This window comes from Heloderma suspectum, chromosome 4 (genome assembly GCF_057233095.1).
Source record: "Heloderma suspectum isolate Gila_16-S chromosome 4, 16-S_ref, whole genome shotgun sequence".
Lineage (NCBI taxonomy): Eukaryota > Metazoa > Chordata > Lepidosauria > Squamata > Helodermatidae > Heloderma > Heloderma suspectum.
The window spans coordinates 55,806,640-55,824,814 of NC_139461.1; the positions used below are offsets into that span (position 1 = coordinate 55,806,640).

The following is an 18,175-nucleotide window of genomic DNA, read 5'->3' on the forward strand; positions in this document are numbered from 1 at the left end:
ATTTACATAGCACATTCCAAGTATTCAAACTGCATCACATACATTATCTCAGTAATTCTTATAACAACCTTGTAAGGCCAGAATTATTACCCGCTTATTGCAGATCCCTCCCTTGCCAGCTGAGCCTTAGCAAGCCCTATACATTCCTGGAAGTCAGATATCATGTATCCCACAGGCCATGTGACTACTTCTGGTGTTGCCACCTTTCTAGCCGGTTTTGCAGCTAGTCAGGACAGTCACAAAACTTCCCAGCCAGAGAGAGAGCAGCTGAGGTGGTAGACCTGGTACATTGCAGACCTGAGGTTGTGTTGGCAATGGAGATGTGGCACACTAGACACAAACTTTGTACTAAACAAATAAGAGTCTTCTAAGCACTTTTCTTTCTTTTTCTGTCTTAACGTTGGGCACGCAAAGTCTTTCAAAGCAGTAGATGGTGAGACTTTATGGGGTTGAATCTTTATTGTAACTATTTGGGGGAAGCACAACGCAAACAGCAGTGAGGAAAATGAGGAGCGCATGGGAAAACGAACCTGCATTCATGAAAGAACTGCTGTACAGCTGCCAAATTATTCCTGCCAAGCATCCAAAGTGAGGCCTGAGAATGGAATACATAGCCAAGAGCTTTACTATTGTGATGAGAATCACACGTAAGCCATGGATCTTTCGGAACCACCAATCATCCATCAGACCTTTCCTTTATTTTTGTCTTGGTATAAGGAAGCCAATGTGAAAGGGTCTCAAGGACCGTTGCTGCTTAGTGCCAATGATGAATAATGCAGGAGAGTATTTGTGTCCCTGTTTAGCCTCTGCTAGACTTCTACTGTCTGGTTTTATACTGTAATGATTTGAGGGTAAAGTCATCAAGTGGCACACTAGCTGAATAGTTGCATACTGTAGAATTATGTCTGACTATTTAGTAAAGTGCAATCATCCTTTTAAGCTGCTGGCCCATATATCAACAACTGCTTTGCTTCTGCTGCTAAAACCCTATGCAGACATACAATTTAACTATGGCTTGTTTTCCTGAATCGTGGATTAAGGATTATGTCTAAATGCCTACACTGCAGTTAAGGATTGGTCATCAACTGGGATGTGAAACCATGGTTTGAAGTTTGTTTGCAAACCATTGCTTGTGTTACCTGTTCCTGTGCTGAGCAAATCATTGTTAAGGCAGTTTCAGTTTTCAGGTGTTTCTGGCTGCAGGGCTTAGTTCAGGAAACTAAATTGTGGTTTCACTGTACTTTGGGGATTTTAATCAGGGTAATGCAACAAACGATGGCTAACAGTAACCATGTTTGTCTGCACTGGTTCAAAGTAGAAACTGTATTCTTGCCTTTCAACAACAAATTCTTTACAGTAACAAATGGATAAGCTTGCTGTTTGGGTTGGACTTTTGAGAACAACCAACCCAACCACACAAAAAATGGAAATTAACTCTTTGCACACATTTTAGTGAGTGTACATCCAGAGCTATCAGGACAGGTTACCAGAATAAAGAAGAGTTCAGAACCATTGATCATAAGAGTAGTTTTCAGTTCCTTTTATTGTTAAGCTGTAACTGCTTTTGTTACTGAACTCAAGCTCAGTTTTATAAAAAGCTAAATCAGGATGCTACAAAATTGTCACAGTCATGAGTGATGTGTAATATATCACACGTGCTTAATAACATAGTAATAGTTAGATTACAGACTCTTGATGTTATTTACTCTGTAATGATTGCCAAAAGAATTAGTAATGTGTGTTTAAATATGGTATACCTCTTTAAGACTTTTTAAAGTGTCCTTGATTCATAGGGCTAAGTCCAATATTACATGACCAGACTTCTGCTCATGCAATGGGAGTTTCCCTTCCCCTCCTCTCCCTGCAGCCCCCCACATACCCGCCCCCCAATCTGCTCTGGAGGGTCCCTCAACCTTCCAGATTTGAAGGCGTACACAGGAGGCTGCAGGCAGGGTGGAATTCAATCCATTGGTGGTGTCTGTTCCACAGGTAAGTGGACACCATTGGATGCAACCCATAAGATGCCTGGTTTTCAAGTCATTATATGGTTAGCTAGGAATTATGCAGGTAGATGTCAGGGTTGGAACTGAGCCCATAGAGCCCCAAAGCAGCTCTGATTCTGAGGAAGAGCTACAACCCGTGGGAGAGGAGCCCACTTGTCTCTCAGAGGCGCAGCTGCAGGGAGAGGCCCCCGCAGTTCGCAATCCTGAGAGAAATAGTGACTGTGGCAGCGAAAGGGCGGGAGAGCGGTTGTTGCTAGATGCTAGGCACCGGCGCAGAGAGACACGTGAGGTGGAGGGTGCCAAGAGGAGGCACTCAGCCCGCTTGGCGCTACGGGAACGGTTGCGTCCTGATGCCCCATGGGTAAGGGCGGGAGCCTCCCCTCCTAGCCCATAAGTTTCAGAGCTTTTCCCACCCTTCTCCAAACGAGGACCAACTGCGTACATGGAGCTTAGGTTACTCTGCTAAGATACCCATTGCAGTTCCTTGCTTAGTCGCTGGCAATTAGGAGCTGAAAGAGTCATTAGGTTGTAAAGGAATAAAGCCTTGGAAAGAATCCCTTTTGTCTGCGTCTTGTTTTGGCAACTGGAGGGGACTTTAAGAGGCAGCTAGGGCGCTCCTGACGGTAGACAAATAAGGTTGTGTGAGTGACAGAGCTACAAAGATCAAGCATAGACCAAGAATCCCAATGTTACATGTGAGAAATTAGTCTCTTTGGATGTATGTCACAATATCTATGGTATTTAATTTATCAATGAAATCAGTAGACTTTTTGACTGATAGATTTGACAAGGGGCTCAGGGTGAGTGAAAGTATTTGGATAATGGTCCCAGCACTGAATTACTGTCCCAAACTCATAGATCATCCATAGAAGGAGACCTGCTATGCTCAAAAGCTTTAGGACTTGCTTAGTGGTTGTTTAGACAGTAAAGTGAATGGGTTGGATCCAGATTCAGTCATATTTAGACTATACCCATTGAAATCAATGGGACTTAAGTTAGTCATAACTCTAAGTATGACCAGGGCTGAATCTACACATAGCAGTTATACCATTATCATACTGTTATCATAACTATTGGTACACATGACACCAATGGGCACCAATAGTTATGATAACGGTATGATAATAGTATAACAGTATGTGTAGATTCAGCCTAAGTTTGAATACAACCCTATATGTACCTTTCCACTATCCGCTGACTTGGCTTGAAGAGGCACGATACTTCCATCTTGCTAAAGCTAAGCTGGTCTTGGTTGGATCTGTGCTTAGATGGGATGCATGGGGACCTTATGTATACCACCTTGAGCTCCTGAAGGAAAGCATTCATACATGTAATTTGTATTTGGTGCAATTCCTCTTTCTTAGATCACTCCCCCAAAGCAGGACAATCAAAGGTATTGCAGGATGGAAGGAGATATCCTGATTCCATAACCGAAATATGTAAAAAGAACCATATTATATAAATATATTAAAAATCAATACTTAAAAATACTAAAAATGTTCACAATAAGAAAAATTAGCTTTTAAGAACATAAGAAGACCAAGGTCCATCTAGTCCAGCATTCTGTTCACACAGTGGCCAACCAGCTGCCCATGGAAACCCAGAAGCAGGACATGAGTGCAATAGCACCCTCCCAGAAACTGGTGTACATAGTTTCACCAGTTCTCCAGAGCATGCTGCCTCTGATACTGGAGGTAGCATATAGCCATCAGGACTAGTAGCCATCAATAGCTCTTATATATTATGTTTGAAGAAATGTACTGCAGTTGTTAAATGATGTATTAAGATCCTGTTCAGTTGCTTTAATAAAAATTTATCATCTTGCTTGACCAGAATGGAGAGTCAGGTAATGAAGTAGAAGAGGAAAAAGATGCAAACAAGTCAGAAATCAGCGTAGTGTTTGAAATTGCACTGAAGCGCAACATGCCTGTCAGTTTTGAGGTAAGATTTACGTGGTATTCTACTTTTTAAAAAGAAAATCCCTATTCCTGTCCAAAGACACTTAGGCAATGGGGCTTACTTCTAAGTAGACGTGGATTGGATTACACTGTTAGTGAAGAACATTATTGAAGTTATGCTTTGTTGAGTATGCACACTACCTAGGATAATAATAGCAGTTAATTTCATAAACATAAAAGTTAAACATAATGGCTGCATTCCAGACTGTGTCCTTATTTGTGTAGTTTTGTTTTCACTTTCCCTCCAGCAACCATACATGCATAGCTGAGCAGAACTGTTTTTAGTTTAAACCTTCATTTGTAGCATGTTTTTTCTATTTGGTTTGGATGAAGAGAGATTTTTGCTGGGGCAGAGCTATAAACTAAAACACTTCACACAAAAATAACAGTATATTTGTAGTTACTATTTACCATTTAAAGGTCATTTTAATATGCTTAACTGTCTTGTTCATATGCATAGCAACTGTGTGAGGTGGGCCACCATTCCTGTCGTATGAATGAAAACAGGCTGAGGCCATTTTCCCAAGATTTCTCGTGGCTGAGTGTGCCATCTCCAACCTCAGCACTCTGTTTAATTGACTGTGCTGTCAATTAAACAGAGTAGTGCTCATTTCTTTGTGGTGGGTGTACTGTGAAGAAGATGAGCAAACACATGGATATCTGTTTAATTGGTTTTTGTATACAGTAATTGCATCCCACCTTAATCTCACAGTCTTCAGTAGTTTTGCTGTCTTGCTGTTTTAGGCCAAGATCACAGTCAGGGGTGTACAGCAGCTAGCTTGGGTACAAAGCTACTAGTGCCAGTCCTAGAATAAGAAGATGGGACTGGGCCTGAAGGCCTGTGGTAGGAGGGTAGTGCTCCTGCCATGGGGTCCCAAGAGGTGCTGGATGTTTGGCTTTTGGCTTGATTGAGAATTACGGATAGACGAATATATCAATTTTGTTTCTTTCAGTTTCTCATTTTTCCAATCTTCAGTTTGTCCCAAATTCTGCAATTAAAAAAAAAATGCATGAAAGTTTGTACATATTTTTTTGCAGATTTCTCTTCATACATTTGCCTAATACACACATTTTTTGTAAACGATTTTCCTAATGCAATGTATTTTTTAATATTATTTTCACTAATATACAGATTTTGGGGTGCAAGTTCTCCAAACATACACAGTTTTATACAAACTGGGGAACTCCATTGCAACATTCAGAGAACTGCAAACTTCAAAGGAAAACAGTTTCAGTTCGCATGTTGGTTCGAAAGTGTGAAATTAGGTAAGTTCGCACCAATTGCGAACCAACCAAATTTCTCCCCCATTATTGATAATACTGTTTCACATTGCTAAACAGGAAAGGAATAGGTGATCAGTAAGTGTTGGTATTTGTTTATGTGTGACCCTTGGCAAGAGAAGAATGTGGAAGCATTGTCTGAGGGACAACCGAAGGCTTCCTTAGGAGTAGGCCCCATGAAGATTAGTGGGTTGGTTCCAGACTAATTTAATTCTACTTAGTTTCCACTGAAATCAGTGTGACAAGTGAGTCATGAATTTACTTGGATCCCATTGTTTTCAGTGGGAATTAAGTGCAACAAACTTAGTCTGGATCCAACCCAGTGTGTCGTTTTCTGAGTGTACGTGTTTAGGATAATGTCAGAAGAGAGACACAAGACCAGCAGCTGGATAGAGCAACAAGCAAGGTGGGAAAGTCAAGAGAAGAAGCAAGAATCTGGTCTTTGTAGCAAGTTATTCAGACAGATATATAGACAGACAGCTATGAGACTCTGAAACAGGTCTGAAACCTGAGGCTGTCACCTCTGAGGTAAAAACCTTGCAAAGAAAAGCTAGTACAGTCGCTGGTAGGATTCAGGTTTAACCAAGGCACTGTATTTGGAGGAATGTTCTTATTTCACTACAGTGACTCATCATTTTGTAATAGGCCACAGGATTTGTTGTTTGCAATAGGATTTTAATTTAAGAACTCTTGGTATTATTTTGTGTCAGGCATGCATTAAAACTTTCAGATGTCTTTGTTCACATGATAGTTCCAAAGCAGCCTGCATTTTCTTTGGGTTACAAAAGCCACAGACAACATTATATCATTGCTGTTATATAAGGTAGCAAACAGTTAAAGATATTTCAGGTTTCATGTAAACAACTTTTCAGACTTGCACAATATCTAGAGAATGGGTGGGGTGTGCAGTGTAACTAGGAGCCAAGTTTTGCCCTGTGATGTCAGCAGCACTGCCTGAGGGCAAAATCTTGCCCTAAATATTTAGCCCAGAGGGATTACACTGTTGCGTAATCCTATTCACTGTCCCTGATGAAGTGGAGTTAGTGTTTGTTATCTAATATCTTTTAGAGACATTATAGAACTCTGCAAAAACAACCTGGTTTTAGAACAAAACATTTAAATATGAAAGTTTTCAACAAGTCCAATTCTACTGCTATCTGTTGCTCCTGTTCATCTAAGATAGGGATGGGGAACCTGCAGCCATGGGACTGATCCATTCTGCAAAGTTTCCCCATCTGGCCTGTGGAGGCTTTGGCTCCCTCTGTGGGCCCTGCCCACTCCAAACCCTGTTGCTGGAGGCTGTTTGAGAAGGAGGAGGAGGAGAGAGGGAATCCCTGCCTCTCCCCCCGCCGCCTCGCCCTAATTGAGCATCATAGGGAGGAATTCCTGCTTTATCTCCAGTCGCAGTTTCGAGATAGCAGCAGGGATTCCTCTTACTTAGTGTGCCGCTTGCCCTCCAGTTGGAAGGGCGAGCAGCATGTTAAGAGCTTCCCCTGGCTGAAGGAGAAGCACTTAGAACATAAGGGGAAGCATTAAGACCATACAAAGAGCCCTGCTAGATCAAACCAAAGGTTAATTCTGTTTACAACAGTGGCCAACCAGTTGCAGGGCTTGAAGGCAATAGCACTCTCTAGCAACTGGTATTCACTGATTTTGCCTATGCTACTCCCAGAATGCAACAGTACCAATAGGGATCAGAAAAAACAGTGGTAATGCTGGAAACCAAAATTAAAAAATGAACAGCTACACCAATGGAATTCCCAACATGTTTCGACACAGGTCTTTATCAAGAGAATTACAAACTCTTAGAGACTTTTCTGGAGGATTCCCTCTCCCTTGCTTCTTCCAAAAAAGTAGAATTCAATTGGTGCAGCTGTTTCTTTTTTATTTTTGCCTCTGATTCTGGGAGTAGCATGTAGCCATCATAACTGATAGCCATTGATAGATCTCTGTTCCCTGAAGTTGCCCAGTCCCTTCTTAAAGCCGTCTAAGCTAATGGCAACATTGACAGGGAGACAATGTTTCTGCCGTTTTTGGATCTTATGTTTGTAATCCCCCTGCAAAGGAAAAAGACAGGTATATACCCCACAGCAGTGTTAGTGCTGCAGTGCTAAACCAGAAGTGGAACGAAAGGTTCCATTTGCAAGAGATATCAAAGAGCACACTGTTCGTGTGCCACACCCACGGCTTTGGAAACTCCCACCTGCATTGATCTGGCTAGTCTGTGTAGGCAGTTCTTCATTTGGAACACCAGCATGACATCAACGCTTGCCCTGTGCCTGCATCAGTGGCTTAATAACTGTACAAACTTAGTGGAGGAGCTGTTGCTGCTGCAGCAGGATTTGCTGTGGCCATTCCTTCAAGGAACAAAACAATGACGAGTGGGACGTGCGTGCTCTAGTGCCAAGAGGGAGAGCTCACGTTTGTCAAGGAAAATAGACTTTAAAAATAAGGAAGCGTTGTTGAAATGACAGAACATTGCTGTGAAAAAATCAGTCACCACTTGTAATATCTTTTAAGGGCTAAATGAACATTCATGTGATATAGTACATATTTACTTACCCTTTTATCATTCCAAGAATAAATACAACCTTAAAAAAAACAAAATGCTGTCTGGCCAGATGAGGAAGGTAGAGTGGGGAGTGTGTTACTTGTCACTAGTGAAGTAATAAGGAGTATCCCAGCCTTCCCCAACCTGGTGCCCTCCAGATGTGTTGGGCTGCAACTCCCATAATTCCTAGCCAGCATGGTCAATGGCGCCAAGTTGGGGAGGCTGCATTATCATTGCTTGCCCGTAACAACAACTATACAGCAGCTCTATACACATCTTCAACAGTCTGAAATGCTTATGGCTAAAACCTTAGTAGCAGTTCCTGGCTGTAATAACTGCATTTAGATCTATCAGAGAGCCAGTGTAGTGTAGTGGTGAGAGTGACGGACTGGGAGCCGGGAGATCCGGGTTCTAGTCCCCACTTGGCCATGGAAGCTCACTGGGTGACTTAGGGCCAGTCACAGACTCTCAGCCCAACCTACCTCACAGGGTTGTTGTTGTGAGGATACAACAGTGAGGAGGAGGATAATGTAAGCCGCCTTGAGTTCCTTGCGAGAGGGAGAAAGGCGGGGTATAAATGCAATAAATAAATAAATCATTGTTAAATGCCAGTAATGCTGACAAATTCCACACATTTTAATAACAGTAATGGTGGAAGCTTTATTTTACAACTAAATTTTTTTTAAAAGCCACTTCCAATGACTGTACCATTTGTATATTCACCTTTGCTGTGGCATGGCTATTGCAGCCTTCCCTTACCAATTGTGATATTTTGTCATTTATATAGGGGCCAAACACGGTATCCAGTGGAACAACTCACTCTCTTTACAGTGGAGTCTGGAATAGGGCCTAAAAGCCAGTAAAGTGAGCATACCTAGCTTCTCCTACCCTTTTCCTCTTAGCCACTAAGAAAGATACTTTCTGCTAGTATTGCAAATTCTGACATTGATATTGCAGTTCTGACATGCACCCATATTTGATGTGAACAATGGTCATCACCTTCTCTTTTCCATACATAACAGCTAATCACAATCTAGTTTTATCTTTTTAAGCCTACTATGGATGGAGATAGCTATTGTGAACAGTTGGAGCACCATTCCAGTTTTGGCAATGCACCGTGGTGCAATTTAGAAGAGCATCTGAGTCAAAGTACTTCCCTTGCATTTGGCTTATGGCCAAACTATAAGGGGTGGGTCTGGCCATTCACAACCAGATGTTTCTTTGAATTTTCCATTTTAGCTATTGCTGAAGTGGCAAGTCCCTTTCATGGATCACTGCCTTGTTGGGGCGAAGGGGCTTGCGTAACTCAGTGAAGCCATAAGCTATGCCGTGCAGGGCCACCCAGGACGGACAGGTCATGTTAGAGAGTTCTGACAAAATGTGGTCCACTGGAGAAGGAAATGGCAACCCACTCCAGTATTCTTGCCAAGAAAACCCCATGGAACGTATCACAAGGCTAAAAAGAGATGACGCCGGAAGATGAGCCCCTCAGGTCGGAAGGTGTCCAATATACTACTGGGGAAGAGCAGAGGGCATTTCCAAGTAGCGCCAGAAAGAGTGAAGCGGCTGGGCCAAAGCCGAAAGGACAGTCAGCTGTGGATGTGTCTGGTGGTGAAAAGAAAATCCGATGCTGTAAGGAACAATATTGTTTAAGAACCTGGAATGTCAGATCAATGAATCAAGGTAAGCTGGAGGTGGTAAAACATGAGATGGCAAGATTGAACATCGACAACTTGGGAATCAGTGAACTACAATGGACAAGCATGGGCACATTTAATTCAGGTGACCATCATATCTACTACTGTGGGCAAGAATCCCTTAGAAGAAATGGAGTAGCACTCATAGTCAACAAAAGGGTGTGAAAAGCAGTGCTGGGGTACAATCTTAAAAACAATAGAATGATCTCAGTACGAATCCAAGGCAAACCATTCAACATCACAGTAATTCAAGTCTATGCCCCAACCACTGATGCCGAAGAAGCTGAGGTTGATCGGTTCTATGAAGACCTACAACACCTTCTAGAACTAGCACCAAACAAAGATGTCCTCTTCATCATAGGGGATTGGAATGCTAAAGTAGGAAGTCAAGAAATCACTGGGATAACAGGCAAGCATGGCCTGGGTGTACAAAATGAAGCAGGACAAAGGCTAATAGAGTTTTGCCAAGAGAACACACTGATCATAGCAAACACTCTTTTCCAACAGCACAAGAGGCGACTCTACACATGGACATCACCAGATGGTCAATATCGAAATCAGATTGATTATATCCTTTGGAGCCAAAGATGGAGAAGCTCTATACAGTCAGTAAAAACAAGACCTGGAGCTGACTGTGGCTCAGATCATGAGCTTCTCGTTGCAAAATTTCGGCTGAAATTGAAGAACGTAGGGAAAACCACTAAACCGTTCAGGTATGACCTAAATCATATCCCTTATGAATATACAGTGGAGGTGAGGAATAGATTTCAGGGATTAGACCTGATAGACAGAGTGCCTGAGGAACTATGAACGGAGGTCCGTAACATTGTTCAGGAGACAGCAACTCAATCCATCCCAAAGAAAAAGAAATGTAAGAAAGCCAAGTGGCTGTCTGATGAGGCTTTACAAGTAGCTGAGGAAAGAAGGGAAGCGAAAAGCAAGGGAGAAAGGGGAAGATATATCCAACTGAATGCAGAGTTCCAGAGAATAGCAGGGAGAGTCAAGAAGGCCTTTTTAAATGAACAATGCAAAGAAATAGAAGAAAACAACAGAATGGGAAAGACTAGAGATCTCTTCAAGAAAATCAGAGATCTCAAGGGAACGTTTTGTGCAAAGACGGGCATGATAAAGGACAAAGAAGGCAGGGACCTAACAGAAGCAGATGAGATTAAGAAGAGGTGGGAAGAATACACAGAAGAACTATACAGGAAAGATCTGAATGTCCCTGATAGCCATGATAGTGCGGTCACTGAACTTGAGCCGGACATCCTAGAGAGTGAAGTCAAGTGGGTCTTAGGAAGCATTACTAACAACAAAGCTAGTGGAGATGACAGTATTCCAGCTGAGCTATTTAAAATCCTAAAAGATGATGCTGTTAAAGTGCTGCACTCAATATGCCAAGAAATTTGGAACTCCCAACCGTGGCCACAAGACTGGAAAAGGTCAGTTTACATTCCAATTCCAAAGAAGGGCAACGCCAAAGAGTGTTCAAACTACCGCACAATTGCGCTCATTTCACATGCCAGCAAGGTGATGCTCAAAATCGTACAAGCTAGGCTTCAGCAGTATGCGAACCGAGAACTACCAGAAGTACAAGCTGGGTTTCGAAGAGGCAGAGGAACTAGAGATCAAATCGCCAACTTTCGCTGGGTCATGGAGAAAGCAAGAGAATTCCAGAAAAACGTCTATTTCTGCTTCATTGACTATGCTAAAGCCTTTGATTGTGTGGATCACAACAAACTGTGGCAAATTCTGAAAGAGATGGGAGTACCAGACCACCTTACCTGTCTCCTGAGAAACCTGTATGAGGGTCAAGAAGCAACAGTAAGAACCACAGATGGAACAACCGATTGGTTCAAAATTGGGAAAGGAGTACGACAAGGCTGCATATTGTCGCCCTGCTTATTTAACTTATACATCATCATGAGAAACGCTGATGTACTCATGAGTACATCATGAGAAACGCTGGGTTGGATGAATCACAGGTCGGAATTAAGATTGCCGGGAGAATTATCAACAACCTCAGATACGCAGATGATACCACCCTAATGGCAGAAAGCGAAGAGGATCTAAAGAACCTCTTGTTGAGGGTGAAAGAGGAGAGTGCAAAAGCTGGTTTGAAACTCAACATTAAAAAAACTAAGATCATGGCATCTGGCCCCACCACTTCCTGGCATATGGAAGGGGAAGAAATGGAAGCAGTGACAGATTTTATTTTCTTGGGCTCCAAGATCACCGCAGACGGTGACTGTAGCCATGAAATTCAAAGACGCTTGCTCCTTGGGAGGAAAGCTATGGCAAACCTAGACAGCATAGTAAGAAGCAGAGACATCACCTTACTGACAAAGGTCCATCTAATCAAAGCTATGGTTTTCCCAGTAGTAATGTATTGCTGTGAGAGCTGGACTATAAGGAAGGCTGAGCGCCGAAGAATTGATGCTTTCGAACTGTGGTGCTGGAGAAGACTCTTACGAGTCCCCTGGACTGCAAGGAGGTCAAATCAGTCAATCCTAAAGGAAATCAACCCTGATTGCTCATTGAAAGGACAGATAACGAAGCTGAAGCTCAAATATTTTGGCCACCTAATGCGAAGAGAAAACTCCCTGGAAAAGACCCTAATGCTGGGAAAGACTGAAGGCAAAAGGAGAAGGGGACGACAGAGGATGAGATGGCTAGATAGCATCACCGATGCAATGAATATGGACTTGAGCATGCTCCGGGAGAGAGTGCAGGACAGGAAGGCCTGGCATGCTATGGTCCATGGGGTCACGAAGAGTCGGACACAACTGAACGACTCAACAACAACAACAACAACAACAACGTGGCAAGTCTCATTTTGTTATTTCTCCAGCAGCATAAATGGCTAAAGTGGACACTTCAAAGAAGCTTCCTGTGGCATGTGCAGGTCTGCCCACAGGTGTATATAACTTTGTACAGCAGGGTTTGTTCTCCATAAAGTTGCCCATTGCAAGAGCAGTGCCCCCGCAAAAATATCAATATTACCAGAATACTTAGATAATACCAAGGATGAAATTATCCATTACTACAGTAAGAATGAGTTCCCAAGCACCTGTTTTCTGAGTTAATGTGCATGGATGGGTATTTGTAGGGACTATCCAGGCTGAAACTATCCATTACCATAGTAAGCATGAGTTCCCAAGCACCTGTTTTCTGAGTTAATGTGCGTGGATGGGTATTTGTAGGGACTATCCAGGCTGGAACTATCCATTACCATAGTAAGCATGAGTTCCCAAGCACCTGTTTTCTGAGTTAATGTGCGTGGATGGGTATTTGTAGGGGACAGACAAGCCCACTGATTGCCACCTACAAATATCCCCAGGATTTATTTTTCTTATCTGGGCTTACTTCCGGCTGAGGGAGAGAACTATTTTAAATGGCCAGGGATGGGTGCTTGAGACCTATTGCTTTACCATCAAAGGACATTCCCTGAATCCGCTCTATGGCCTCTCTATTGCCAGCACACCCCTTTTTTCCCAGCACATCTTTGAACCCAAGTCTCCCAAATCCATCATTCTGTTCCACTGAACACACTGGCTCTTAGATCTATGCTTTTATGCTATCTCTGTTGGACACTTTCCTCTTGGTATGTTGTCCTTCCACAACAAACAAATGGTATAGGTCAGTGATGAGTAGAGGACAGGGTATCAGAAAGAGAGAGAGAGAGAGAGTGTAGGGGGAGGCAGAGAGATGGGGGTGGGGGAAAGCTGCTCACTTTTGGCTTTGGTACTGCCTACTGCCAGCATGCAGCTCCTGATACATTACCCTTGAGGGAATGGGGCCTTCAAAAGAAAAAAAAGGTTCCCTGCTCCTGGTGTAAAACCTTTACAGGAAGGGACTGTAACTCTGTGGTAGAGCACATGCTTTGCATGCAGAAGGTCCCAAATTCAATCTCCAGATCTCCAGGTAGGGCTGGAAAAACCCATGCCTGAAACCCTGGAGACCGGCTGCCAGTCAGTGTCAACAATACTGGGCTAGAGGGACCAAGGGACCAAGAGGGACTCAATATAAAGCAGCTTCCTAAAGGCCGTAAGCTGTGGTTACAGAGAGTGATTTTCACTTTTTAAGCCATGGATCTTTTAACTTATATGAACATTTTACTTGCCTCACTTACAATCATGGTTTTAAGCTGAAAGGAAATATAAGTTATTATTGGAGTATAATTGGTTGGTTCTATATGGAGTGCAATCTAAAGACTCTGAATTCCATTGAAATTCTGGTGGAATAGGAAGGCTGCAGTCCTAAGGACACTTAAGGCATAATCCTATGCATGTTTAACCAGAAAAAAAAATCCCACAATTTCCAGCATTTCCCAGCAAGCCATGGTGGGGAATGCTGGGACTTGTAGGACTTTTTACTGTCTAAACATGCATAGGATTGTGGCCTTATTTAGAAGAAAATACGATATGTACATACATTCATATAAGAGTTTCAGTTGTTCAAAGTACATCACGTTTATTATCTAGTTGTAATCCTTATAATAACTCTGTAAATTAAGTAATTATTATTAATCTTCCATATTGCAGATGGGAGAACAGACTAAGGCTAAAAGTAGCTACTCTAAGGTCACCTGGTGAGTTCATGGCAATGGTGAAATTCAGCCTGGGAACATCTTGATTTGGAGTTCAATCTCTTAACCATTAACCTATGCCTGCTCTTTCAACAGAATCCAGTGGAATTTACTTCTGAGTTAACATGGTTAGGATCAGGTTTTAAGGATGTTCTAAAACTAAAAAGAAAAGTTATAATGTAAGAAAGCGATTGCTTGATTAGAATGAAAATCCACTAAAAAATCCAGTAAAATTTTACTCTCTGAAATATAAAATATGTTATCAGCTCTTTAGCATAATTGATTAGTAATGAATTTATGCAGCCATGTGTTCATACACATCTTTATAACAAATGCAGTTTTATGTGATAGATGTAAATATTGTAACCATTTTATTTGCTTGTCCTTTCTTGGCTAATAGGTAATAAAGGAAAGTGGGCCACCACATATGAAGAATTTTGTTACTCAAGTATCCGTGGGAGAATTCTCTGCTGAAGGTGAAGGAAACAGCAAGAAACTATCAAAGAAGCATGCTGCAATAGCTGTCCTGCAAGAACTTCAAAAGCTCCCCTCAATCCCTGTTATTGAAAAGCCAAAACTTCACTTTAAAAAACGTCCCAGAACAATATTAAAGGTAAGACTCTTTGTATGCATGAGAGAGACCAGATGCATTCTAACGATGCTGAAAACACCAAGAGAAGCAGTCAGGCTTGCTCATCCTTTTGTTTGCCTTCTATGGTTTGCAACACATTTACTTGAGTTTAATTTTTAAAGCAGTCTAATTTGAGATTTTTTTTAAAATAGAGTTCAAGCCATCATGATTGCAGCTGCTCTTCTTTGATTTGATGTAACAAATCACTCTTTCTAGAAGTGATATGGTTGGTATTTTCAATTTGACCATCAATATGTTTGGGACCTTGCCCTGGTTTGGGGGTAGGGGGCTATAGCCTCTGACACTGATTCTGAGTCAGAAGAGGGTGCTGTAGAGTCAGGCCCAGCTGTGGGAAGCCAGGCACCCAAGAACTCAGTTCTACCAGGCCTCCCAGTGGCTTACGAGTAGGGAGGGTGTGAGACGCAGGGCACTGATATGACCTATCTCCCACAGCTGGGAGACCGTGATGGAGGCCCCTACTTCTCGACCAGGGATGTCTTCCCTGGGAACAGGGCAACAGGAGGAGGTCTGTGCGGGAGAGGGAGTTTTGGGGGTTTCTTCTTTACTGTGTCGATGACTAAAGAGGGCAGAGCAGAGGCGTCTCATAAGGTGCAGTAATCACCTAAAAGGCAGGTTTCCCTGCCAGGATCAAATGTCTGATACTGATCTTTAGTGGTCATTCCCCTGTATTTAAATCAGAGCAGTCAGCCGTAGTCTTTGTTGGAAGCAAAGGAGATTTGTCTGATCACCTGGAAAGCTTCCTGCTTTCATTACAACTCTGGACCTATTTGGTGTTGTTCTGTGTGCTGAACCCAGGGCTGTTTGGAGTTTTGGTAGTGATGCTCATGAACTGCTTCTGGGCCAGGACATACGCTGTGAAATGTTAACTGTGGATCTTTATTTGGACAATAAAGGCTTATAGCTAATTACTAGAATTACTACTGCAATTAAAGATTTTACTGTGACTTGTGCCTCGCCTCCAGGAAGTCAGGTTCTGACAACACGTCTTCAGCTATTTATTTCAATACTGTTGACTTTAAATCCCCAAGTTGTGACTTCCATGTTTGGGTCCTGAATGCCTGCATGCTGAGGTGCCTTACTTGACAGAGTAGTTTTCAAAACTATGAACCATACCTTTCTCTGGGTAGATGCTAGGATACTGTTGGGGGAAATGCAAGATTCTCCTTCGAGTTCTTCCAACAGATGTATTGATTGAGGCAGGGGACAAAATGCCTTCTTACTTCTGTACAGTACAAACGATGATGCATAGGCTTTGGCCAATGACTGCTCAGGTACAGGTGGGTGGCCATGAATGAGAGTCAGGATGGAGCTGTTTCAGATTTCACAGGGTCGACTAAGCCGACTGGCACAAGAATCTGAGGGGGAACAATACAAAAATCAATATCCTAAAGAAGGAGACCTGGCACCCATATTGCATTTGAGGTCAGTGGCTCTTTTGACACCAGCAAGGAGCCTAAGCCTCTTCCTGGAAATAGCAGGAAGTGGTTGTTATTTCAGTCCCCAGTAAACTGCCAGATACCTGAATACATATTAGGAGGCTCTTCAGTATTATTATAGTGCAAGGCTGCAACCCTTTAAGATCTCTTCAGATAATAGCTGGGGAGTGTGCTAGAGCTCATATGAGGAACTGCAGTAATACCTAATGTCTCAGATGTTGGAGCAACATCTGAGCTGCCTAGTCACTTACCTAGGTCCTGCAGAACCTGCTACTCCTGATCATATTAGGGACCTCGATAAACCCTTTTGACAAAGCTGTGCATCTCCTTGGACCTGCAATCCAGATTTGGGGCCAGAATAGATAGGACAAGAAATGCAGGATTGCATGTTCACCTTCTTGAACTATTCTTCAAAAAATAGCAGCCACAGAACCCTAACCCCACCCCACTCTGGACAGGATTTACCTTCCCCCCTCTACTGATTCCCCATGAATATCACCCCCAGGACAGAAAACATATGGGTTCCACACCTTGTATTGATTATCATTGGTGACTACTGTTGTTTTTCACAGACCTTTTGCTTTCCAGGAGTCATGCTACCTCCCTCTTTTCTTTGATCCACTTTCTTGTGAACTAGATTGAGTGCTGCTAGATAACAAAAAAAAAAATCATCTGTCTTTCTTTGAAGTACAAAACATGAAAAGTTGGCACATTCTCTTAGGAAAGCTCAGCATAACCAATCTGAACAACCTCTTCATCAAATGGGTGGAAAAATGCAGGTTTCTTCCACTCTGTGGCAGATATTCTGCAATTAGTATAAGCAGGGGGACAAGCCACGTATTTACTTTGGGCACATCTGATGGTGTAGAACTCCTTCAGAATAAGCCAGCATTGGAAAGCTTTAACATCTTTAAAATAAGAAATGAACATTCTCTTTTTTCATTCGAAATATTTATATTTGATGTTCCTCTTCTGTGTAGTACAATTTTATTTTGCACAAGGGATACCTGTGGCATTTTTAAAAACTAACACTGATTATTACTTTTAAGTACTTTCACAGCACTTACTGCTGGTTTACAATGCATCTCATTCATCCTCACAGTAGCCTTGTGGGTCTGGTTAGCCTAAGAGCCAAGCTCCATGTTTTATTTTATTTATTTCTAATATTTATACCTCATCGTTCTGTAAGAATATAATCAAGGCAGCTAATGAAAAAATGAAACAATAAATAACAAAAACAATGTTGCAGTACAACTGCCTATAATGTTAGCACTGTGGCCCCATCTGTGCTGCAGAGTATCTTTGGGGGAGGTACTCTGCAGCAGGAAGGGGACATGTGGAAGGGGTGCTTATCTTTCTCCTGCCAGCTGACCTGTCCCCTGGAACTCCTATTGTTCTCTCTCCCCACCCACCCACCACCACACACACACTTTTACCTCTTTGCTTTGCGAACACAGATCTGGAACCCCATAGGGAGGGAGAAGCAGTGCAGGGGAGAGGAGTTTCTGTAGGAATGCATGGGGAAAAGGCTAAGCACTTCTCCCTTCTTGCTTCTTTGCTTTACAAAGCAGCTTTTCCTTAGGCTGCTGTCCATCTTCAAGGTTAGCCCTGAGCAACAGTGATTTTCTGACTAGAATATATTTCCTTTAATTGCAAATAGCAATGCTAGAGAAGTGTGCCTAACTTATGCATGATATGAACCTAGGCATCATAACTGAGATTTTTAAATTTGTATTTCATTAAAGGCAAACATTATTGCTGTAAATTGTAGGTTGCTCTGAAATAAAACAACTTAGAAATACTTTTTTGGTGGGTTAAATTTTGCTGAGGGGTGGGTGGGTATTCGCTTTAAAGAAACATAAGAAATAGAAGAGAGCTAGTTTTATAATAACTTTTAAAATAGGTCGATGTTGTTACAAGGTGTGCTTCCTATAAACTCAGAATACAGATTCCATTGATCCTACTAGCCTTCTTTCTTCCCAAGAGAGCCTGTGCCACCAGAATGTTGT

At 42.3% G+C, this 18,175-nt stretch overlaps 1 protein-coding gene across 22 annotated transcripts in view; it reads left to right on the plus strand.

Moving 5' to 3' along the window:
• The window catches only part of STAU2 (staufen double-stranded RNA binding protein 2), a 193,381-nt gene that overhangs the window by 45,086 nt on the left and 130,120 nt on the right, over window positions 1-18,175 (plus strand). For 17 of the 22 annotated variants that reach the window (XM_084849286.1, XM_084849295.1, XM_084849304.1 and 14 more), the window contains 2 exons: window positions 3,837-3,944; window positions 14,479-14,691. In XM_084849286.1, coding sequence (XP_084705412.1) covers window positions 3,837-3,944; window positions 14,479-14,691 — 321 coding nt within the window. The remainder of the gene's footprint in view (window positions 1-3,836; window positions 3,945-14,478; window positions 14,692-18,175) is intronic. The other 5 variants (XM_084849293.1, XM_084849302.1, XM_084849292.1 and 2 more) reach the window with 1 other exon arrangement.